Genomic DNA, 25749 nt, shown 5'->3' with positions numbered 1-25749 from the left:
GGGACTCTTACTTTTTCCATGATACAACGGATATTGGCAATTTGATCTCTGGTTCCTCTGCCTTTATATTCTTTGCAGCCAAATACTTATATGAAAAATTATATCCTTTGCAGCCAAAGATGGAGAAGCTCTATACAGTCAGCAAAAACAAGACTGGAAGCTGACTGTGGCTCAGATTGTGAACTCTTTATTGCAAAATTCAGACTTAAATTGAAGAAAGTAGGGAAAACCACTAGACCACATTCAGGTATGACCCAAATCAAATCCCTTATGATTATACTGTGGAAGTGACAAATAGATTCAAGGGATTAGATCTGATAGACAGAATGCCTGAAGAACTATGGAAGGAGGTTCGTGACATTGTATATGAGGCAGTGATCAAGACCATCCCCAAGAAAAAGAAATGCAGAAAGGCAAAATGGTTATCTGATGAGGGCTTACAAATAGCTGAGAAAAGAAGAGAAGTGAAAAGCAAAGGAGAAAAGAAAAGATATACCCATATGAATGCAGAGTTCCAAAGAATAGCGAGGAGAGATAAGAAAGCCTTTCTCGGTGATCAGTGCAAAGAAATAGAGGAAAACAATAGAATGGGAAACACTAGAGATCTCTTCAAGAAAATTAGAGATACCAAGGGGACATTTCATGCAGACGGGCACAATAAAGGACAGAAATAGTATGGACCTAACAGAAGCAGAAGATATTAAGAAGAGGTGGCAAGAATACACAGAACTATACAAAAAAGATCTTCATGACCCAGATAACCACGATGGTGTGATCACCCACCTAGAGCCAGACATACTGGAATGCGAAGTCAAGTGGGCCTCAGGAAGCATCACTGCAAACAAAGCTAGTGGAGGTGATGGAATTCCAGGTGAACTATTTCAAATCCTAAAAGATGATGCTGTGCAAGAGCTGCACTCAATATGCCAGCAAATTTGGAAAACTCAGCAGTGGCCACAGGACTGGAAAAGCTCAGTTTTCATTCCAATCCCAAAGAAAGGCAATGCCAAATAATCAAGTACGACAGTTACCAAATGATAATTTTCTAACTCCATTAATTCTTTATTTATTTGTTGGTGTCTTACAGTAAGGAAGAGGTTTTTTTCTCTCCTATTTATTTAATCATTTGTGTATTATTATTTAATATTGATAATAGACGTTAAAATAGGTGTGAGGTGATATCTTGTTGTGGTTTTAACTCGCATTTCCCTGATGTTTAGTTATGTTGAGCATCTTTTCATGTGCAGCTACATATTCCTCTTACTTAGGGTGGCCTTGAAAGACAAGGCCGAGGATGAAATCCTGTCCATGTCTCCAGGGTGGGGCATGAGGATAGCGGCTTTAAGCAATGCATCTGGTTATTCACTTTTCATAGAAAGAGTTGTCTGGAGTGGAAACATACATGGACTTATGGGCAGAGGTTAATGGCTTGGCCGGCTGGTCAGGAATCGGGAAGAAAAAGATCAGATGTGAGAGAAGAAGGTCTGGGATAGAAGCATGTGAGTGGATCAGTGGAAAAGGACATAAAGTTTCCTTCATTAATAATAATAACGGAAGCACCTACAATGGAAGAGGCATTAAATGGTGATATGATGGTAACCACCAGCACTGCATCTTTTAAATGCAGCACTAATTTCTGCCATTCCCCCCCGGAGATAAGATGGTTTGGTCAGCGGGGCAGATTCAGAGGCTTCTACTTAGCCATCTCCATTAAAACAGCTCTTCTCCTAGACACCAAGGACCAGTGTTAGACAGTGTTAGCTATCAACTATGCGTATTCCAATTATACTAGCTGGAACAAGGAAAATTACCAGATGTGGGTCTGTGGACCCAATGGATCGAACTATGGACCCAGACTCTCTTTATTACCTGGCCCCTTAGGCCTCCCATTTCAATAGGGAGCCAACACCAACTCAGACTCTGTCCAATATTCCTTGAATTGTTTGGGTATCCCTCTTTCCCCAATGTACAGTTGCCCGAATGAATTATCCCTTTGTGGAGCCCTCTGGTCCTAAATCTCCTAACTTTTCTTCTCCTCCAGATGTTCCACAACTCACTTATTCCAGCCAGGAACCTTGGTTCCTGCCTTAACTGCTCTCCTTCCTAAGCTCCGATATCTAACCAATCACCAAGGTTTTTTTTTCTTTTTTTTTTAAATCTCCGTCTCCCGTATCTGTGGAATCCATCCAAATCCCCATTCTCATTGAAGCTTCTGTGGTTGAGACCATCATCTCTGAATTACTGTAATTTATTCTTCACTGGTCATACAAAGCATTGATGTATTCTTAGCTAATCATCTCATTGCCCTCCTTAACACAGTTTCCATAGGATAACCAAAATGATCGGGTCACTTCATCCTCCTTGCTTAAGAACCCTTACTGCCTCTCTGATGTCTTAGACTAAACTGCTTAGCAGGACCCTGATTTTCTACTACTGTTTAAATATTCCCAGTCTTCCCATTGTCCATCTCACACCAATAACTAGTCATCTGGTAGGTCTTTCTGTTCCTCCAGGCCCTTGGCATAGGCTATTATTTCCATCCACATAGCAATGATATCAAGTACTTGCTGGGAAAGGCACAGATGGAATGCACGTGCAGTCTTTATTATGATTAGGCTCTCAATACAGTTTTCAGGTGGCTCAGTGGTAAAGAATCCGCTTGTCAATGCAGGAGACACAGGAGATGTAGGTTCGAACTCTGGGTCAGGAAAATCCTTTGGAAGAGGAAACCACAACCCATTCCATTATTCTTGCCTGGAAAATCCCATGGACAAAGGAACTTGGTGGGCTTCAGTCTGTGGGGTCTCAAAGAGTCTGATATCACTGAGCACACACATACTGCACTGCAGGCTCTCAATAATTACTGGCTAAATAAGTGACTGGGGTGATGGATCGGTTCCTGGTGGCTCAGACAGTAAAGAATCCGTCTGCAATGTGGGAGACCTGGGTTTGATCCCTGGGATGGGAAGATTCCCTGGAAAAGGGCATGGCAACCCACTCAAGTATTCTTGCCTGGAGAATCCCCATGGATAGAGGAGCCTGGAGGGCTACAGTCCACGAGGTTACAAAGAATCAGACACAACCGAGTGACTAAGCACAGCACAGCACAGGGTGACTGATAAGGCCATGTCCTCTTGACTATAAATTGATTGTATTTTACATTAATGATTGTTAAACTAGGATTTCATTCTCCCTGTGGACATTATTTACATTTAATAAAAAATGAACAACTGCAGTTCTCTTTGACAGCAAGACATTTATTCACTTTTCACAGTCGAAAATGCCTGGTGAAGTAAAACAATTAAGACAGACAAAAGCTTTACCCCTCTGAGCTTTAAACAGTAACCAGACAACTTCATTCGTTCTAAAAATTATTAACTATGCCACTGACAATATACTCACAATACAGTGCCCTGGGTTCAACTGACCCGACCTCAAAGCACTTTGCAGGCGCGCACCATGAATTTAGAAAACAATTTGTTTCCCCTGAGATGAGGGGCTTGGGGTATGAATAAATGCAAAGGATCCAAGAGACTGAATCACACAGAGAACTTTAACTAGTAGCTCCACCCTATGAGCCTCTGTCACCCTGTTTGTTTAGTCGCTTCAGTCGTGTCCGATTCTGTGAGACCCCATAGACGAAAGCCCACCAGGCTGCTCCGTCCCTGGGATTCTCCAGGCAAGAACACTGGAGTGGGTTGCCATTTCCTTCCCCAATGCAGCAAAGTGAAAAGTGAAAGTGAAGTCAATCTGTTGTGCCTGACTCGTAGTGACCCCATGGACCGCAGCCCACCAGGCTCCTCCATCCATGGGTTTTTCCAGGCAAGAGTACTGGAGTGGGGTGCCATTGCCTTCTCCGATACACTGAGCACATCATGAGAAATGACAGGCTGGATGTTACAAGATGGAATCAACATAGGTGGGAGAAACATCAACAACCTCAGATATGCGGATGATACCACTCTGATGGCAGAAAGTGAAGAGGAAGTAAAGAGCCTCTTGATGAGGGTGAAGGAGTAGAGTGAAAGAGCCGGCTTAAGACTAAATATTAAAAAAACTAAGATCATGGCATCTGGCCACGTAAGTTCAGTTCAGTTCAGTTCAGTTGCTCAGTCGTGTCCAACTCTTTGTGACCCCATGAATCGCAGCACGCCAGGCCTCCCTGTCCATCACCAACTCCCAAAATTCACCCAGACTCACGTCCATCGAGTCAGTGATGCCATCCAGCCATCTCATTCTCTGTCGTCCCCTTCTCCTCCTGCCCAAAATCCCTCCCAGCATCAGAGTCTTTTCCAATGAGTCAACTCTTCACATGAGGTGGCCAAAGTACTGGAGTTTCAGCTTTAGCATCATTCCTTCCAAAGAAATCCCAGGGCTGATCTCCCTCAGAATGGACTGGTTGGATCTCCTTGCAGTCCAAGGGACTCTCAAGAGTCTTCTCCAACACCACAGTTCAAAAGCATCAATTCTTCGGCGCTCAGCCTTCCTTACAGTCCAACTCTCACATCCATACATGACCACAGGAAAAACCATAGCCTTGACTAGACGGACCTTTGTTGGCAAAGTAATGTCTCTGCTTTTGAATATGCTATCTAGGTTGGTCATAACTTTCCTTCCAAGGAGTAAGTGTCTTTTAATTTCATGGCTGCAGTCACCATCTGCAGTGATTTTGGAGCCCCAAAAAATAAAGTCTGACACTGTTTCCACTGTTTCCGCATTGTGGCTCAGATCATGAACTCCTTATTGCCAAATTCTGGCCACATTACTGCATTGCAAATAGAAGGGGAAAAGGTGGAAGTAGTGACAGATTTCCTCTTCTTGGACTCCAAAATCACTGCGGACAGTGACTGCAGCCATGAAATCAGAAGACGATTGTTTCTTGGCAGGAAAGCGATGACAAACCTAAACAGTGTGTTGAAAAGCAGAAACATTACTCTGTCAACAATGGTCTGTATAGTCAAGGCTGTGGTCTTCCTAATGGTCACATACGGTTGTGGGAGCTAAACTGTAAAGAAGGCACAATGCCAAAGAATTGATGCCTTCGAACTATGGTGCTGGAGAAGACTCCCAAAAGCCCCTTGGACAGCAAGGAGACCAAACCAGTCAATCTTAAGGGAGCTCAACCCTGATTATTCACTAGAAAGACTGATGCTTAAGTTGAAGCTCCAGTATTTGGTCATATGTTGCAAACAGACGACTCATTTGAAAAATCCCTGATGCTGGTAAAGACTGAGGGCAGAACGAGAAGAAGGCGTCAGAGGATGAGATGGCTGGACTGCATCATGGATTCAATGAACATGAACTTGTGCAAACTCCAGGAGATGATGAGGGACAGGGAGGCCTGGCGTGCTGCAGTCCATGGGATAGGAAAAAGTCTGGACACGACTGGGCGCCTGAGCAACAACAACAAAAGCCTCTGACCACAGCCACGTGGAGTCTGGGACCTGAGCTTTCGGCCTCTGGCTAAAGCCACCTCCAGCTCAGGTAGATTCAGAGCCCCGCCTCCCCTCCCACCCGCTTCCACACTCCGGCCCAACGCTGAGCCCCGCCCCTCGCCTCTTCTGCCGGCTCCCCTCCCTACCTGGCCCCGCCTTCATACTTGGACCCCTCTTCCTCCTCTCCGCCCCTTTTCCTTTCCAAGCTCGTGCCCCACCTTAAGCCCCGTCCAGCCCTGAGCCGCGCCCCTCGCTTCCACTCCTGACCCGCTGGTCCACACCAGCCTGGTTCAGCGCCCCGCCTCCCCTCCCACCCCGCTTTCACACTGCGGCCCAACCCCTTCGGGCCCCGCCCCTCGCCTCCCCTCCATGCCCCGCCTCCCCGCATGGCCCCACCTCCACGCTCGGACCCCACCCCGCCCCTTTCCCTCTACTTTTCATGCTCTGGCGCCCCCCCACTCTTCGCCCCGGCCGGCCCAGAGCCCCAACCCTCGCCTCCTCTCAGGCTCCGCCTCTCCGCCTGGCCCCACCTCCACGCTCGGACCACCCCCGCCCCTCCCCCTCTACTCTTCACGCTCGGCCCCCCCCCACTCTCCGCCCCCGCCGGCCCTGAGCCCCCCCCCTCGCCTCCTCTCCAGGCCCCGCCTCCCCTCCTGGCCCCACCTCCACGCTCTGGCCCCGCCCCCACCCCGCCCCTTCTAACCCCGGCCGGCCCTGAGCCCCGCCCCTCCCTCTCTACTCTTAACGCTTTGGCCGCCTCCCGCACTCTCCGACCCCTCCGGCCCTGAGCCACGCCCCTCGCCTCCCCTCCAGGCCCCGCCTCCCCGCCTGGCTCCACCTCCACGCTCGGACCCCACCCCGCCCCTCCCCCTCTACTCTTCACGCTCTGGCCGCCCCCGTCCGCCCCAGCTGGCCCTGAGCCCAGTCTCCACGTCCCATCCAGACTTCCTGGGCCCGAACCCGCCTCCCGGGGGCGGGCCTGCACCAGGTGCGGGCTCGCGGTGTGGCGGATCGCCAGGTGCGGCTTCCGCGTAAAGATGGCTGCCGTCTGCCGCGACGGGGTCTGGCTCCCGCCCCGCCGCCGCCTTCCCGCGGGGCGCCCGCTGCTGCGCTTCGCCCTCTGCCTCCTGTGCTGCGGCCCGGCGGCTGTGGGCGCCGTCCCCGAGGTCGGGCTCTGGACCGCGACGATCAGTGACGTAAGCGGAATGTCGGGACCGAGGCGAGGCGCATCTCAGGCCCGCAGGGTTCTCTGGCCCCCGCTAGGAGCCAGTCCCGGGCTTGTTCATCTGGCCAAGTCTGCTCTGGGCGCCCAATACGTTTCCTGGGCCTTTTGTCCTCTGTGGGCGGGGAGCGCCCCCTCCTCCGGCCAGATCTAGCCTATGGGGAAGATGAGTCAGGCTTCTGTGCAGGGGGGCGGCTCTCCTCTCTGAACCCTGTTAGTGAAAATCATCTTTCCCGTAGTCCTGGCCTCTCGCTCTGCTCGGACAGTCTCTGGCTAGATCAGGCCCTTCTTTATTCAGACCTGAGCCCTGAACCCCTTGGCACTCCTAGCGGCATCTTTGGATTTGACCCCTCGTGCCGGGGTGTAGCCACAGGGCCACACCCGTGTAGCCACAGGAAGGACTTGGCAGGGTTTCAGTTTCCGCATACATTTATAAAGCGTGTGCGTCTTTATTCCTCTTTTTCTCTCTCTTCCTCCCTCTCTCCCTTTTTCTTCCTTCTTCCTTTCTTCCAGAAGGGAACAGGCAACAGTCATGCCACTCCCTTTCCCTCATTCTGGGTTTCTCTCGGGCTCCTATCACAGTTCTGGGAGTTTGTGTGGTTGGGGGGCGGGGGCGGGACATTTGCAAGGCTAGTCCGCAGGCTTGAACCCGTGGAAACTCTTCCTTTCCAGGGCAGGCCATTTGAGAACTTGACATCTGGAAGTTTCATGTCTCATGTTGTGGGAGGAATGCCGGGGTAGAATTTTGGAAAGATTTGCTAAAGAGGGACAGGAAATCGAAGAGGCCTTACTACGACTTTTCTAGAGTCAGATGATTTGATTCATCCATCTCTGTTTGAGATGAATATTTTCCACATGTATAGAAGCGATGTCTGAATTCTTTTTATTAATTTATTTTTATTTATGGCTGCGCTGGGTCTTCCTTGCTGCGTGTGGGTTTTCTCTGTTTGCTGTGAGCGGGAACCACTTGTAGTTGAGGTGCTCAGGCCTTTCATTGCAGAGGCTTCTCTTGCTGTAGAGCAGGGTCTTTAGGGCTGGAGCCTCAGTAGTTGTGGTGAGCCTGCAGCATATGGGATCTTCCTGGACCAGCTATCCAACCCATGTCCTCTGCATTGGCAGGCAAATTGTTAACCTCTGGACCACCTGGGAAGTCTGGATGTCTGAATTCTAAAGGCAAAACTTACATTTTGAATTCCTCAATCAGAAAAAGAAAGTAGTGTAGGAGACTACAAATTCTTCCTATAGCACAAAAGCTACATAGAGGCTAGAGTATGTATCTTTCTGACTCTTTAAGACCCAGTGCAACCATTTCTTCCAGGATTCTCCTGGGTTGGTGCCCTATTTTGTGTACCAATCATAGAGCCTGTGTATCTCCATTATTGAATTTCTCTGAACAGTAAAAAGCAAAATTCAGAGTGTAAGGTAAGGGAGTTAGAGAAGGCAAGGTTCAGCAAAACTGGCACTTTACAGGAACAGACCACCTTCAATGAGGCGAGAAGGGGCAGCAGTCAGATTAGTGAGCTGCTGCACTAACCCAAGAAAAGAGTAAGTATGTATAGGCATGTATGTGGAAAGCTACTGTCTTAAGGGGGCCTGTTCTCCAAGGTTGTTCAGAGTAGTTATCTCCTAGATGGCTAGGGCAAAGAATTCTGGAGATTGGCCAGAGGCTGGACCGGCTGGGAGCTGGGCGTAATCAACCTTAATGTCCATTTGTTTTCTTCCGGTAAGGGAGGTCTTTGTTTTGTATAGAATGGTGGGGAGGACCTGGAGGGGAATTTTAACTCCAGGCAATTTTGAGCCAAGTAACTTTCTTTCACAGAGAACCACACTTAAGGTTTCATGCTGCTTCTGTAGTGAATGGGCAATAGCATAAACTAAGACAGAATAAATTGGAAATAAATTGGCTGCAAACAGACTGCTTGACCATATCTGTAAAGATCTTTGCCAAGTACACTTTGGATAGGGAGATTCCTAAAGCCATGGGGAGAAAATAACTTTGCTTCTTGCGTGAGAAAGAAAATTTTTCTTTGGATCCCATATAATCTTTATTTTTGTTGTTTAGTCACTGAGTCATGTCCGACACTTCTGTGATCCCATGGACTGTAACCTGTTAGGCTCCCCCGTCCATGGGGTTTCCCAGGCAAGGATACTGGAGTGGGTTATCATTTCCTTCTCCAGGGGATCTTCCTGACCCAGGGATCAAACCCATGTCTCTTGCATTGGCAGGTGAATTTTTTACCACTGAGCCAGCAGGAAAGCCCCACATGATCTTTAGTCCTGTGTGATTCAGGACAGTCAGTCAGTTCAGTTGCTCAGTTGTGTCCAACTCTTTGCGACCCCAAGAATCGCAGCACGCCAGGCCTCCCTGTCCATCACCAACTGCCGGAGTTCACCCAGACTCACGTCCATCGAGTCGGTGGTGCCATCCAGCCATCTCATCCTCTGTCGTCCCCTTCTCCTCCTGCCCACAATCCCTCCCAGCATCAGAGTCTTTTCCAATGAGTCAACTTTTTGCATGAGGTGGCCAAAGTACTGGAGTTTCAGCTTTAGCATCATTCCTTCCAAAGAAATCCCAGGGCTGATCTCCTTCAGAATGGACTGGTTGGATCTCCTTGCAGTCCAAGGGACTCTCAAGAGTCTTCTCCAACACCACAGTTCAAAAGCATCAATTCTTCAGCGCTCAGCCTTCTTCACAGTCCAACTCTCACAGTAACAATCCATAAAGCTCTTTGCAAAGGGTAGGCTGATTATTTTTTCCTCTCCCCTATTTTAATTTGTCACAACTTGTTATTCAGAACTGGAAAGGAAAGTGTAGCTTTCTTTCATTTGTCCTACAAATTCATCCAGAAATGGTTCTTTCGATTGTAAAGGTCAACAGTTTAAGTGCCTGCCTACCATGTGCCACGCACTACATTGGCCATCGCTGTTGGAAGGATGTATTTTAGACACAGCCGCCTCTTTCAAGAAGCTCACACAGTGGAGGGAGAGCAGATTCGTGGGTAGTAATGACACACATGGTGGCATTCCTGGGATATTACTGGAGCACTGAGGAAATCACCTAACCCCACTTTCTGGAGTTGGTGCCTGGCTGACTCTGAAAGGATGCGTAGATGAAGAAGGGGGCGGCAAGTATAACAGCAGCCGTGTAGAAACTCTTGGTGAGTCTGCTGACAAGGCAGGAGTGTTAGTTGGGATTGGACCACCATAAGCCTTCCATCCCTGAGCTTGGCCTTGAGCCTGTGGCCTCAAACTCAAGGACCTGTGGGGGCTGAGGCAAGTCCTATCAGTGAGTGAAGCGTTAGGTTTGGGGCCGGTGGGGAATGCTGTGAACTGCAGATGACGTGCCACTGCTGAAGAGGGCGCTTGCCATTCAGCTCTAGCTGTGGATGCTGTAGGGCGGTCGACACATTTTTTTATCTTTTTTGGCCGCACCACACAGCATGTGGGATCTTAGTTCCCCAACCAGGTGTCAGACCCTCACCCCCTGCAGGGAAAGTGCAGAATCTTAACCTTTGGATCTCCAGGGAGGTCCATATATTTTTACTGTGTCAACTAATTCAGAAAAAGTTTTAAAAGGCTCCTTGTGGGCCCAACACAACCCATTTTGTAGGTTGAATTTACATGTTGGCCACCAGTAGCAACTTGGGAGTGTGAATGAGGGCAAGCCATGGAAGAGTTTTAGACATACCTGCTAATCACGGTGGCTGTTATCTAAGGATGAATTGTAGGCTCCAGTCTGGAGGCAGAGGTACCAGTTAATTGCAGAAGTATAGGCCTGAATCAGGGCAGTGGTGGCAGGAATGGAGGGGGTGTTTGCTTTGTTACTCAGTCGTGACTGACTCTGTATGGCCCCATGGACTGTAGCCTTCTAGGCTCCTCTGTCCATGGGATTTCCCAGGCAAGAATACTGGAGTGGGTTGCCATTTCCTCCTCCGGGGGGCCTCCCCAACGCAGGGGCTGAACCCATGTCTCCTGCATTGGCAGGTGGATTCTGAACCACTGAGCCACCAGGGAAGCCCTGCAGGAATGAAGAGAAAGGGCTAAATCTGAGAAGTGTCTGTGAGATAAAGTAGGTGTGCCTTGGAGATTGGGTGATGGAGGTGAGAGACCCAAAGAAACCATGACTTGGGTGATTGGGGATGGCATAACCTACATACAACCAAGCTGGTCAGCACAGGGAGAGCTGGTGAGGAGCAGAGGGGGAGGCGTCTGGTTTAGTGCAGGTGAAATAGGTTAAAACGTCTGCCTGCAATGCGGAAGACCTGGGTTCGATCCCTGGGTCGGGAAGATCCCCTGGAGAAGGAAATGGCAACCCACTCCAGTACTCTTGCCTGGAGAATCCCATGGACGGAGGAGCCTTTTGGGCTACAGTGCACGGGGTCGCAAAGAGTCGGACACGACTAAGCGACTTCACTCACTCACTCACTCAAATGTGGACAGTATTGGACATCCCAGAGGGCGTGACCTTTAGGTAATTGGGTATGTGGACGTGCAGCTCAGAGGAGGGGGTTTTATTGATGTTGAAACTGTTGAGGAGGGATGGGATTTCCGTGGTGGTCCAGTGGTTAAGAGTGCACCTTCTAATGCAGGGGATGTAGGTTTGATCCCTGGTCGGGGAATTAAGATCCTACATGCCTCAAGGACAAAAACCCCAAACATTAAACAGAAGCAATATTGTAGCAAATTCAATAAAGACTTTAAAAAAAATCTTGAAGAAAACCATCATGGAGGGAAAAGGGTTATCAAGAAAGAACAGTTTCTCCTATCAGGGTTTTCCTGTAATTCCTAACCACTTGTTCGCTTAACTTAATCTCTTCTCACAGAATTTTTATTCTTGGTGAGGGCAGACATGGATCAAACCAGTCAATCCTAAAGGAAATTAGTCCTGAATATTCATTGGAAGGACTGATACTGAAGCTGAAAGTCCAGTACTTTGGCTACCTGATGGGAAGAACCTGATGCTGGGAAAGATTGAAGGCGGGAGGAGAAGGGGACGACAGAGGATGAGATGGCTGGATGGCATTACCAACTCAATGGACGTGAGTTTGAGCAAATTTCAGGAGTTGGTGATGGACAGGGAGGCCTGGCGTGTTGCAGTCCACGGGGCCGCACCGAGTCGGACACGACTGAGCGACTGAGCCGACTGAGGGCGTTGTGAAATAACTAGCTAGTACAAGGTTTCATTGTGCTTGTGGTGAGGGATGCAAGGAATGGGTCCTACGAACCTTGCAAGGGAGGGCCGGCCTGGTGTGGGCCCTGGTGGAAGATGCCCTGAGGAAGGGGATGTTGAGCTGGGCTTTCAGGGGTCAGAAGGAAATAACTAGAGGAAGAGTAAATTTTCAGGTAAGTTTTCAGGTTGACCACTAAGGTCCTGAGGGCTGGAAGGAGTATTATGTTTTTGAGGACTAGGCCTTGGTTACACCCGGCCCTGTGAGCCACAGGGAGATTTGGTCTGTTGTAAAGAGACAGTCTGTGGTATAGTGCAGTGGTAAAGAATCTGCCTGCCAGTACAGGAGATGCAAGAGACGCAGGTTTGATCCCTGGATCGGGAAGATCCCTTGAAGAAGGAAATTGCAATCCGCTTCCTTATTGCCTGGGAAATCCCAGAGACAGAGGAGCCTGGTGGCCTACAGTCCGTGGAGTGTCGAAGAGTCAGACATGACTGAGTGCACACACAGAGAGGGTGGTAAGCCACAGCTCAGAGAGAGGGTCAGCTGTTTAATCAAAGGCGCGTTTATGTGGATGCCAGGAGAGCAGGCGCAGCCGCAAGACACGCAGCCCTCCCTCGGCCCCTGTGTGCTGCTGGCCTCAGGCTGTGAGCCTTGTGGGGGCCTCATGTCCGCTGCAGGGAGTAGATTACACGGGACAAGGCTCTGATCGAGGCAGTGATGGGACCAGATTTATGGGTTGCTTTGTTTTTTCTCTTTTTGACCACACACCATGTGGGATCTTAGTTCCCTCACCAGGGATCAAACCTGTGCCCACTGCATTGGAAGCATGTTGTCTTAACCATTGGACCACCAGGGAAGTCCAAGATTTACATTAAAAAAAATAATAATAATTGATTTGGTCATAGGGAGGAGTGAAAGGATTGTTGTTGTTGTTCAGTCGCTAAGTCGTGTCTGACTCTTTGTGACACCATGGACCGCAGCACACCAGGCTTCCTTCACCATCTCCTAGAGTTTACTCAAATTCATGTCCACTGAGTCAGTGATGCTATCCAACCATCTCATCCTTAGTCGTCCCTTTCTTCTTTTGCCTTCAATCTTTCCCAACATCAGGGTCTTTTCCAGTGAATTGGCTCTTCGCATCAGGGGGCCAAAGGATTGGAGCTTCAGCTCTAGCATCAGTCCTCCCAATAAATATTCAGGGTTGATTTCCTTTAGGATTCATGGTTCAATCTTGCAGTCCAAGGGACTCTCAAGAATAGTCTCCAGCACCACAATTCAAAAACGTCAGTTCTTTGGTGTTTATTTTCCAGAGTACAACAGTACTTTTAAACAGTAGAGAGAAATGTTTTTAACAAGATTTTTCTTTATTAGTTTTTAAAAATACACGTGTATATATATATTTTGGTTGCGGTGAATCTTGGTTGCTGCTCGAGGGTTTTCTCCAGTTGCAGCGAGCAGGGGCTACTCCATTTGCAGTGCGTGGGCTTCCCATTGCGGGGGCTTCTCCCGTGGCAGAGTGCGGGCTCTGGGCGAGTGGGCATTCGTGGCACCCAGGCCTAGTTGTTCTGTGGCATATGCAGTCTTCCCAGATCAGGGATCAAACCCAGGTCTCCTGCATTAGCAGCTGATTCTTATCCACTTAGCACCAGGGAAGTCCAGTATATTTATTTCTTAATTTGGCTGCACTGGGTATTAGCTCTGGTTAGTTAGCTAGTTACTAGTTAGATGTGGGATCTAGCTTTCTGACCAGGGATCACACCTGGCCCCCTGCTTGAGGAGCAGGGAATCCTAGCCACTGGACCACGAGGGAAGTCCCTAACAAGATCTTTCTATATTTCTTTGTTTCTCATTACAGAAATCAGGACCTTTGATATTTAGGAAAACTATGTTTAACTCTACTGAGATCAAGTTTTCTGGTAAGTAATACTGAAGTAACAATAAATTATAAGTAAGCAACATATAATCTAATATATTAGCATAATATAAACTAACATGACACATTATAATATTATGTATTTTAAACTAGGCAGATGTTTTTAGGTGATTATAACATTTTAAAAGTCTCTTTTGATCCAGTCAAATTGTAGTTATCTTCAAGAATGGATTTTTCTAATCTTGTCTCAGAAAATGTAATATGAATCATTCTTTAAAAGTTATAGTTAAAGCCTAATAAAGGAATCTTCAGCAAAACAGTATTTCACTTCTGTGAAATTTGACTTTGAATCCCTTTTAAAATCCAATAAATTCTTTTATTTTATGGATATAGGAAATGCCATGATTGTGATGAAACCTTTGTGCCTCTGAAATCTGTCTAAATATACACGATTATAGTATGAAATAAAAATTATTAGACACTGATATTTTAATTAGGATTTTAGGGGTTCAGTTCAGTTCAGTTCAGTCGCTCAGTCGTGTCTGACTCTTTGCAACCCCATGAATCGCAGCACGCCAGGCCTCCCTGTCCATCACCAACTCCTGGAGTTCACCCAGACTCACGTCCATCGAGTCGGTGATGCCATCCAGCCATCTCATCCTCTGTCGTCCCCTTCTCCTCCTGCCCACAATCCCTCCCAGCATCAGAGTCTTTTCCAGTGAGTCAACTCTTCACATGATGTGGCCAAAGTACTGGAGTTTCAGCTTTAGCATCATTCCTTCCAAAGAAATCCCAGGGCCGATCTCCTTCAGAATGGACTAGTTGGATCTCCTTGCAGTCCAAGGGACTCTCAAGAGTCTTCTCCAACACCACAGGTCAAAAGCATCAATTCTTCGGCGCTCAGCCTTCTTTACAGTCCAACTCTCACATCCATACATGACCACAGGAAAAACCATAGCCTTGACTAGACGGACCTTTGTTGGCAAAGTGATATCTCTGCTTTTGAATATGCTGTCTAGGTTGGACATAACTTTCCTTCCAAGGAGTAAGTGTCTTTTGATTTCATGGCTGCAGTCACCATCTGCAGTGATTTTGGAGCCCAAAAAAATAAAGTCTGACACTGTTTCCACTGTTTCCCCATCTATTTCCCATGAAGTGATGGGACCGGATGCCATGATCTTCGTTTTCTGCATGTTGAGCTTTAAGCCAACTTTTTCACTCTCCACTTTCACTTTCATCAAGAGGCTTTTGAGTTCCTCTTCACTTTCTGCCATAAGGGTGGTGTCATCTGCATATCTGAGGTTATTGATATTTCTCCCGGCAATCTTGATTCCAGCTTGTGTTTCTTCCAGTCCAGCGTTTCTCATGATGTACTCTGCATATAAGTTAAATAAGCAGGGTGACAATATACAGCCCTGACGTACTCCTTTTCCTATTTGGAACCAGTCTGTTGTTCCATGTCCAGATCTAACTGCTGCTTCCTGACCTGCATACAATTTTAGGGCTTATGAAAGCAAAAATACTGCTCGGGACTCTTGTCTATGTAAATACCGATATGTCATGACTAACAAGTCATAGAGGGAGAGGTTTTCAGTATATTTAGTGGGTTTTCAGGCTTCCCTAGTGGCTCAGCAGTGAAAAACCCGCCTATCAATGCAGGAAATGCGGCTTCGATCCCTGGGTCGTGAAGATCCCCTGGAGGTGGAAATGGCACCCCACTCCAGTATTCTTGCTTGGAGAATCCCATGGACAGAGGAGCCTGGTGGGCCATAGTCCATGGAGTTGCAAAGAGTTGGACACGACTTAGCGAGTAAATAACAACAAGTGGGTTTACACTTGATCTCAGTGTTTCATGGTAAACTTAGTGGTTTACTGTGCCCTTAGTCCTCTTGGTGTTTCCAGTAAGTTGACTAGGTCAGTTGGTTGCCAGGGCTAAAGTTTGGGGATAAGGAGTAGTTTTTTTGGTTGGATAGAGCAGTTGGGCTTCATGGCCTCCACAGCCATGCCCATTTTCTCTCTCATGCCATCCTCTGATCATCTGTTGGGCTGTCGTGTGCTGTGTGGTCTCTGCTGATGGAAGTAGGCGAGTCATTAGCTAGAAAGCAGAGGCGGGTTAAAGCAGCTCCCTGAGATCATAGATCTTCAGTCGGTGATAAGAACTTGGTAAGAAGAAATCAAAGCCCAAGGTGGGTGAGGAAAAGATTTTGGCATCTCAGTGCTTTAATAAATTCATGTCACGGTGTCTAGACAAGATTTTAAACACGGGGGCAGACAAAAAAAACTCTGTGGGGGAGTAAAAGTTTATATGGACCAGTGAAACAGATATTTGGTTTTTATGGCTCAAGCGGTAAAGAATCACCTGCAGTGCAGGAGACACAGGAAACACGGGTTCAGTTCCTGGTTCGGGAAGATCCCCTGGAGGAGGAAATGGCAACCCACTCCAATATTCTTGCCTGCAGAATCCCATGGGCAGGGGAGCCTGGTAGGCTACAGTCTGTGGGGTCGCAAAGAGTCTGACATGACTGAGCAAGCATGCAACACAGTGTAAATGTCTGAGTCAGGCTTGAAGTAGATCACAGTTTAGTATTAACATATCTAAAGGGAGAAAGAGTGAGGCAGCAGGAGGGAGTTAGGAACAAAAGCATTTCTTTTTAAATGAGAGTTGAGTTGGGTGAAAGCTGGCAGTGCCTCAGCGCTGGTGGGCGAGAGGTCTGTCTTGAGCTGTGACCAAGGCTCTGACAGGTGGCTGGCAGGGGTGGATGCACCTGAGCCTCCTGTTCTGCCATGCTCACCAGGCAACCTCCGCATCACACTGGGCGTCCAGGAAGGCTTGTTGAAGAGAGCTAATTGATCGTTACATGTCTACTTTATAGTTACTATTTATTTTAAGTGAGCAGTTGGGCATTTGGGTTTATACATGTGCAGGAGAAGGCAATGGCACCCCACTTCAGTACTCTTGCCTGGAAAATCCCATAGACGGAGGAGCCTGGTGGGCTGCAGTCCATGGGGTCTCGAGGAATCGGACACGACTGAGCGACATCACTTTCACTTTTCACTTTCCTGCATTGGAGAAGGAAATGGCAACCCACTCCAGTGTTCTTGCCTGGAGAATCCCAGGGACGGCGGAGCCTGGTGGGCTGCCGTCTGTGGGGTCGCACAGAGTCGGACACAACTGAAGCGACTTAGCAGCAGCAGCAGCAGTAGTGCGAGAAAGGAGACAGCATCTCTGAGTTCTCACAGAGTGAAATTTTAGTGCCTGCAAAGTTAAGCATTGGCCCCTTGGATGTGTGCCTATGCTGTTTGATGGATCTGACGTCAGGCTTTCTCTTGGGTGACCCCATACTCCTTAGCAAACTGCCTCAGGCGGCCACACTGCTGCTACCCTCCGCCTGCTGGGCCTTTGCTTGTCCTGTCTGTCCACCCCCCTCTTCCCTGGGCGGACTTCTGTTCTTTGCTCCTGAGCCAGCTGGGGCCCCGTTCTTCACGCCCACATGACTGTTAGGCACCTTGCCCAGGGCTCGCTTGAGCCCCTCTTCTCAGCCCCCTCCTCCATCAAAGGTGCCTGTTTAACTGTTAACTCTCCTTTCCCCTAATTCCTCTTTTGTCAAGCATCCAGGTATTATTCTAGTTTACCACTATGTCCCTTCCTGGCACACAAGGGCTACTTACTCAGTACTTTTTGGGTGGATAAGTCAGTGAAGAGAGCGTTTCAGAGTGAAATAAACAGTGACTGAGCATATCTGGGTACTCTGTTTATTTTAACACTGGACTTAACATATAGATGAAATGACTAGTCTTATAGCAACATTTGGTTCACTGTGATAATGTAATGAACTTACCTGTCTCATTTTGTGGCGACTTTTTGGAGGAATTAGGTAATATTTTACTCATTGTTTCCTTAAGGTAGCCTATTTTAAATTGAATTCTTGAAACCTGAAATTTAAATTGGGGTATATAATATTGTTTACAATATTGTTACTACAAAATGAGACTTTCTTTTTCTAAACAGTTAAGTCATTCAGTTGTCCCAGGCCTGTGAAGTTTACCATAGAGTGGCATTTGGAGCATCATACCTGTCACAACGACTATTCTGAGTTGGAAGTAAGTAAAATGCAAATTTTAAATGAGTGTAAAGCTATGAAGGAAAAATTATGGAGTATAAAGATTTATTTGCTCATTAAGTGAGGAGTCTAGAAATAGAGACTGTAGTTTTAGAAGTGCCACAGATTTATTTTGGGACTTAACAATAAATGCTTTAATTATGTCAAAATATATGCTTTCTGAGAATACAAGTCTATCAGTTTCCTTGTATCTATGAAAAACATTAGTTATTATTTAAATCAGAGTTATAGGAACCATTGATAAAGGGTTTGTGAATCATACATAAATAAAAATCAACTTAATTTAAAGAAGAAATGTAAAAATTTCATTCATCTAGAAAATGAGTAGCAGGGAACCTAGGGCTTTAGTGCACATGAGCAGATTTCATGAGTATGAGTAGATCTCATCAAGAGGTGAGGAGGGAGATGGGAGAGCGTGAGAGGCTCATCAAGAGGTGAGGAGGGAGACGGGAGAGTGTGAGAGGCTCATCAAGAGGTGAGGAGGGAGACAGGAGAGTGTGAGAGGAGGAAACAGGCCAGGCGAGGTCAGTGTGTGCTTCCTGAGGAAATCACAAAAATATTCACTTAGATTGCATAGGACATCAGATTTAGGATATTTAATGTTGATACTACCCTATTAGCTGATAAACAAATCTTATTCAGATTTTGCCAGTGTCTCAAGAACGTCCTTTTTAGCAGCTTTTTTTTCTTTCTTTTTTTTATACAGAATCCAATCCAGGATCACATTGTATTTCTGCATGATTTTTTTTGGGGGGCGTGGGGCGGTCGGCTGTCATTCATGACATGACACCAATACGTACAATCGATTTATTTTTATAAAATGTCCCTCAATTTGAGTGTTTCTTAAATTTTCTCATGAATAAATTCAGGTTATATTTTTGTCGGACATACCATACCCTGGAGAAGGAAATGGCAACCCACTCCAGTATTCTTGCCTAGAGAAGCTCATGGATAGAGGAGCCTGGCAGGCTACAGTCCATGGGGTCACAGAGAGTCGGACACTGCTGAAGCGACTTAGCATGCACGCACTAGAAAATACACTGTTTTGCCCCATTTTTGATGATGTTAATTTGCTCAGTCAGTTAAGGAAGTTTCTGTCCGTTTTCCACTGTAAAGCTGCTACTTTTCTCTCTGTTGTTAACAATAATTTGTGAAGAAATACTTTTGTATTTACGTGTAAATATCCTGTTTTTTCATCAGTCCTTGTTTTAATGTTCTTTGATTCTTGCCTGATTAATTAGTTGTTAATGATGACTGCTGGGGCGTCCCAGGTGGTGCTAGCAAGTAAAGAACCCACTTGACAGCGCAGATAGATGTAAGAGATGCAGGTTCGAACCCTGGGTTGGGAGGGTCCGCTGGAGAAGGGAAGGGCAACCCAGGCCAGTATTCTTGCCTGGAGAATCCCATGGATAGGGGAGTCTGGAGGGCTCCAATTCATAGGGTCACAAGAGTCAGACATGACCGAATCCACTTAGCCCTCGCACACATGATGATTGCTAAATGGTGATTCTCTAATTCCGTGCTTTCTTCCACATTTACTAGCACCCTACTATGAGAATGCACTCTCTCTTTTTCTTTATCAAGATGGACTCACTGATTTTTAGTTTATTGGGTGGGTCATAATCTCTTAGTGTTTTTATGTATTTTGCTCAAATTGTCCCATATGTGGCCAGTTGTTGTTGTTCAGTCGCTCCGTCATATCTGACTCTCTGTGGCCCTGTGGACTGCAGCACACCAGGCCTCCCTGTCCTTCACCATCTCCCAGAGTTTGTTTAAACTCAAGTCCATGGCCTTCCATTTGGCCATTGAGAGCCTCTTAATCTTTTCTTGGTACCCGGGAGCTGCCGTTGGGAGCCTGGTTTTATTCATCCACCAGGAGCCTGGAACCGCATTGTTAGTTGATGTGTGAGTGAAAGTTCCCCTGCAGTCACTGGGGTTTTGCCATCTGTGCTTTATGTTACTATGTGTTTGGTTTATCTTTCCTTGTAACTGAGTACTGCTTCTCTCTCTAAAACCCTTTCTACGTGGAGTAGAATGAAAGTAATCCCAGGACAAAGTGTTATACACAGAATTATATGCAGAGCTTTTTTTCTTCTTGGTATTTTGTTCTACTGAATGTCTCAAGTGTTCCAAACAAAGTAAGTTTTTGGTATTGTTCAGATATTAAGTGAAAATGAATCATGACGTAGAACTTCACCTTGTGTAGGAGCTGTCACAGAAACGTGAGCTTCCCGGCACTGAAGACTTTTGTGGCCATTATTTCAAGAACAGTGAATGTTGGACAACAAAAAATGAAAATGTAGAGTGCAGCGGTGATTTACAGGTGTTTCCCCCACTGAATGTGAGTATCTGTCTCACCGCGTTGAAATCAGATGTATTTGTTTCCCAGTGAATATAAGTATCAATTTAACTTCGTGTCACCAGTATTGTGATAAAGAAAGGTCTTAATTCATCAGTTTTTAGGTTCAGTTCTTTTGTGTGTGTGGCAGGACATAGTAAGTGAGATACTGGCTCCACTGTTTGGCGCCTTTGCACCCGGCGCAGCAGCGCCCTTGAAAGAGGCCCTTTATCAGCCTTTCGTGACCTGCTGCCACCGCCTCCCTTGCTTCTGCCCACCCCAGGCGGGCCTTTGCTGCCCTCATCCCATCAGAATTGCTCTAGTCAAGGTGGTCAGTCACCTCCATGGTGTTAGACCCCACGTCTGTTGCTCTTACTGGAGGTCTGTCAGCTTACCAGCATTTAACACACTTGAAAACTGTCCTCTGTGCACTTTCTCCTACTAAACCTGGAAGACTGGAATCTATAATGTTAATAGTGATCATCCTGGGTAGTGAGGCTGTGGGTCATTTTAACTGATTTTTTTTGTCCTATAAATTCTGAAGTGAAAATCTCTTTAATAAAAATTTTGGGGACTTCTGTGGTGGTCCAGAGGCTAATACTGGGTGCTCTTGATAGGAGACCTGTGTTCCATCCCCAGTCACGGAACTAGATCCCCTGTGCCATAGCTGAGACCCTGCATGCCTGAAGATCCCAGCGCCACAGCTAAGACCTGGCGCATCCAGATAAATATTTTTATAAAAATCAAAAAAACACTTTTTTTTCAAAGGGTTCTTTTAAAAATTTGTGTTGAGGGGCTGGTGCACTGGGATGACCCAGAGGGATGGTATGGGGAGGGAGGAGGGAGGAGGGTTCAGGATGGGGAACACATGTATACCTGTGGCGGATTCATTTTGATATTTGGCAAAACTAATACAATTATGTAAAGTTTAAAAATAAAATAAAATTAAAAAAAAATAAAAATTTGTGTTGAAGTATAATAAACATAAAATAAAGCATGCGTATCAGAAGTGTAGGGCTTAATGAATTTTCACAACCCGAACCCATCCCCATAGACCCAGATCAAGTATAGACCATCTGAGCACTTTGAATCCCCTTTGGGTTCCTAACACCCTCCCTGCCAATGGAAACCACTGCCCTGAAGAAGGAAGTAATTTTTTAAGTGTAGGATTTTGTTACGAGTGTTTAGGGTACAGTGAGATTTGTTGTCTGGTGTTCTGCCTTCAAATCTTTACTTTTTTTGTAACAGCTTTTTTTTTCCCCTCAATTTGTTAGAACTATTTTTCCTCATGGAAATGCAACAGTATAAAATGGAATTATTTTGTTCTTTTTTCCAGAATAAACAATTAATATCAAATACTGGAAATGTCTCAAACCAGGAAGGATCAACAGTAAGTCACTTTCTTTGCCTTTAAATCAAATATATACAAGTTAGAGTAAGACTGAGCAGAATCTGATGATGGATAGATACTCATGATCTTAAGTAGGGTGAGTAGAATTAGGAAAGAAAAAAAGAAGTGTAATTTAAAACAGTGTATATTCTTAGATATGTCTGTGTGAATTTTGTACATACTTGTTTCTTTGTTTAAAAAATCTCTTTAAAGCCATAATTTAAGGGTAACTTCTGTGTAGTCTTCTTTTACTTTAAAAAATAAAATCACACTGTCACATGCCTTAGACAACATAGCAGTGGGCTACTCGGTATCAACTTTAGGGAAATAAAGAAATAGAAACTATGATGTAGCACCAGGTGGAGGGAAAATTTAGAATTGGGGAGAATTACTAAAAGTCACTTACTAAAAGACTGCCCTGGTGGCTCAGATGGTAAAGCGTCTGTCTACAATGTGGGAGACCTGGGTTCGATTCCTGGGTCGGGAAGATCCACTGGAGAAGGAAATGGCATCCACTCCAGTACTCTTGCCTGGAAAATCCCATGGACAGAGGAGCCTGGTAGGCTACGGTCCACGGGGTCGCAAAGAGTCGGACACGACTGAGTGACTTCACTTCCACTTCACTAAAAGTCAGAAGACTAAGAGGTTGAGAGGGTTACAGAGAGTTGAGTGTAGGGACCGAAAGCAGATTTAGGAGAGCTTGATGTTTGCTTTTATGGTCTTCTTCAACCATCTTATGGAACAGTCTGGTTGTGGAAAGGCACTCAGTCTGCAGTGGTGCTGAGCCAGCTTTCTTTGTACACATGCTGTCACAGGTGGAGGAGGAGGAAATGACAGGGAAGAACAGGGAGTACTCAGGAAGGAGGCGTGTGAGAAGTGTGGTCCAACCACATGGGGGCGATGGAGGGCCCAGGCAGTTCCCAGGCAGGCGGGTTCAGCTTCTCAGTGGGTCTGAGCTCGAGCGACAGAGTGCCTGAAGGAATCTAAAAGTTTAGCCCAGCAGTCCCCGACGTTTTTGCTACCAGGGACTGGTTTCGTGGAAGACAGTTTGTCCACGGACCTGGGGTGGGGGGTGGTTTCAGGATGACCCAAGGACATTGCACTTACATGCCACCACTGATCTGCCATTCAGAGCTCAGGCAGTAATGTCAGCGATGGGGAACAGCTGTAAATACAGAAAGCTTTGCTCACTCACCCACCGCTCACCTCCTACTGTGTGGCCCAGTCCTAATAGCCCACGGACTGGTACTGCTGTGTGGCCTGGGGGGGTTGAGGACCCCTGTTTTAGCCTATATGCTGTATTTGAGTCATTTCCAATCATGTTATATGACATCTTTCTTCCCCTGTTTAATTTTAAAACACACACATTTAACAACCAAATGCTTGATATTAGAAAAACTATTTGAAAGATAATACTAAATATAGAATGGTAACTTTAGGAGGAAACCTGTAGAAATACAAGAAGTAGAAAATATTGGCAAGTGGAAAAGGCTTTTTCCCTCCTCCATCCTTTGGTTCTGGAAGGATGGTTGGTGGTAAAAAAAAAAAATCGAGGAAATCCTTCTGCTCCCCACTATCCTTCTACAGCCCGCCTCTGTGTGTGTGTGTGTTTAAGGAGCCCAATTCGTTTTTTTTTTTTTTTAGCTGCATTGGGTCTGCCTTGCGGTGCCAGGGTTCTTTGCTGCAACACGCAGCCTTTCTCTAGTCGTGGCACTTAGGCTTCTCTTGTTGCGGAGCACAGGCTCTGGAGTGCAGAGACTCAGTAGTTGCAGCGCATAGGCTTGATTGCCCCCTGGCATGTGGGATCTTAGTTCCCCAACCAGGGATCAAACCCGTATCCCCTGCATTGGAAGGTGGATTCTTAACCACTGGACCACCAGGGAAGTCCCCCCAGTTCGATTCTTAACGATTGATTTAAAGCGTGGTGAACAGTTGTTTAGCTATATCTTATAAAAGCAATTTGAAAAAATAACTCAAAGGATTTTTTTTCCTGTTTCAGGATGTTGTAGCCAAAACACAAAGAGATGGGTTTCATATCTTTATTGTTTCTGTTAAAACAGAAAAAACAGATGCAAGCTGGAATTTGAACGGTATAGTTAAACAGTATACACATTTACAGTCTGTTTTTACTGTATTCTGTATTTTTGTCATTAACTCAAATCTATATTCTCTGTTAAAATACATTATTCAAAAAGAAATTTCTTTAATCACAAAAATGAATAATCTGTTTATTTCTGGGACTTAAAACTTTATGCTTATCTTAACTCTAATATTTATTTTTTTTTAACAGACTAGAAATTTAAAATTAAGCTAAATTTTAAAAAGTTTTAACTTCATGAAGGGGTACAAAATTCTCCAGATTAAAAGAAAAAAATTTTTAGCATGTAGAAATGAGTGGGCAACACCCTAATTGTAGTTGAAATAGATTATATTCTGTTTCTTGAAAAAGGCCATCATTGGGGGTTTAAAAATTTGTTCTTTAAAAAGTTCCAAAAAGAAACAAAAAACATATGTTTGTAGCCTAGGAGTAGAAGTAGCGCCTCTGGCAACCGTGGCTTCTGTGCCCTGAGCTCCCCTGCCTGCCCGATGAGGTAGACCCTCTGTCACGGGAAGCTGTGGCTCCTGGTGTCTAGTCTGAGCCCAGGCGCGCATCACGCAGTTTTCAAGGGAGCAGATGCTCTCATAGGTCCTGGAATTGCCTTGTCGCTCACTTTCTAGGCTGGGCATCTGCTGGGCTGACAGTAGCCAAACAGCATGTGAGCATCCTGGGAGTTTGCACACTGCCCTGATTCACCCACGGGGACACAGAGGTGAAGCCAAAGTCTGTCTCTGAGGGGCACCCAGTCCAAAGGGGAGGGAGAAAGCAATGAGATGAGACAGGCATGGCTGCAGAGGAGACCCAGAGCTGTTCTTCCCACTGAAGCTGGTAAAGAGGCTGCTCTGGAGAATGTGAAGCAGGGCTTCCTCCTGGAGGTGCTGTAATGGGCCAGACCATGCCACACAGGGGGCAGGGGCCCCGCCGCCATCCTGCTCCCCGCCTCCTTTCTTTGATACCAGTAGGCAGTTTTAAGCTTCTGCTGAATAGTAAATGGTGCAGTAGTAGTTGCTGAGCCCTGCAAGTCTTGTACTGTATCTGCCACTCTGTTACTGCTGTCTCAGACAACAACCCAAACTAGAATCTGGAGTTCAGTAATTTGTCCAAGTTACATTATGAAAGACAAAGTCCTCAGTGAGGTCAGGGACTCAGCCAGGGCCAGTCTCTGACCAGGACTACTTTGCTGTCTGCATAAGAGCCAACTTAGCCCATGCTGTATAAGACCGTTTCTGTAAGTAAAGATATCTGGATAAGGTTACATAATCAAACAAACTAGTAATTATCCAGTACTCTGTGTGTGCTAGGTAAAAATTTAGCATTTGTTCACTTGGTTTATATTCTTGGAGCCTTAGAATGAGCTTACATTGAAAAACTTAAGAAAAACCTATTAATTTTAATACCTTAATTTCTTTATCCCCATCCTGCTTTCTCCAGTTTCTCTTTCTATGTTGGGACCTTATGGATATATCTCTGCCTCAGATTGGCCTCTAATGATTGTGAGTATCTCTGATAATTTTTTTCCTTTTTTTAAAAATGAGTTTGTATCCTAATTAGAATATTCAAAAAACTTAAGAGATCAGTGGCAGTGATTCCTTAATAGCTAGCACTGACATACCCTCAATTTCTGGTTCCACGGTGACTGGGAGACAGAGGATTGCAAACCTGAATGTAGAGATGCCAGTGCTCACTTTGTGTCAGTGCCGTGCTGTTTTCATTGTAACCTTGTGGTGCAGTGTCAGGTTAGGGAGCCTGATTTCTCCAGCTTCGTTTTCTTTTCCTTGGCTATTCAGGGTCTTTTGTGTTTTCTAGAAATCTCAATTTTCAAATGAAAAGAAGGCTTAACTGATTAAAGTTGCTTCTCTTCCCACAGTTCTACATGGTGATGTGTATTGTTTATATCCTATATGGTGTTCTGTGGCTGATGTGGTCTGCCTGTTACTGGAAAGATATATTAAGAATCCAGTTCTGGATTGCAGCTGTTATTTTCCTGGGAATGCTTGAAAAAGCAGTTTTTTATGCTGAATACCAAAACATCAACAGCACTGGGCTATCAAGTAAGTAGTGACTGTGTCCATGAACATGGTATAAGCCAAGAGCCTCCTAG

At 46.0% G+C, this 25749-nt stretch overlaps 1 protein-coding gene across 5 annotated transcripts in view; it reads left to right on the top strand.

Annotated features, from left to right (window-relative positions):
- The first annotated feature begins 6315 nt into the window (after positions 1 to 6315).
- The window catches only part of TMEM87B (transmembrane protein 87B), a 51185-nt gene continuing 31751 nt past the window's right edge, over positions 6316 to 25749 (top strand). For 4 of the 5 annotated variants that reach the window (XR_008700111.1, XM_055539286.1, XM_055539287.1 and 1 more), the window contains exons 1-8: positions 6316 to 6631; positions 13684 to 13744; positions 17711 to 17802; positions 20029 to 20163; positions 21497 to 21550; positions 23550 to 23640; positions 25080 to 25141; positions 25516 to 25699. Coding sequence is in view for 4 of the 5 variants with exons in the window: in XM_055539286.1 (XP_055395261.1) it covers positions 6473 to 6631; positions 13684 to 13744; positions 17711 to 17802; positions 20029 to 20163; positions 21497 to 21550; positions 23550 to 23640; positions 25080 to 25141; positions 25516 to 25699 (838 nt within the window). In the remaining variant the exon portion in view is untranslated. Of the gene's footprint in view, positions 6632 to 11455; positions 11697 to 13683; positions 13745 to 17710; positions 17803 to 20028; positions 20164 to 21496; positions 21551 to 23549; positions 23641 to 25079; positions 25142 to 25515; positions 25700 to 25749 lie in introns of those variants that run through there. The other variant, XM_055539288.1, reaches the window with a different exon arrangement.

The sequence above is a fragment of the Bubalus kerabau genome, chromosome 11 (genome assembly GCF_029407905.1).
Source record: "Bubalus kerabau isolate K-KA32 ecotype Philippines breed swamp buffalo chromosome 11, PCC_UOA_SB_1v2, whole genome shotgun sequence".
Classification (NCBI taxonomy): Eukaryota; Metazoa; Chordata; class Mammalia; order Artiodactyla; family Bovidae; genus Bubalus; species Bubalus kerabau.
Note: the sequence above shows the minus strand (reverse complement) of the source record. Positions and strands in the feature narration are given on the sequence as shown.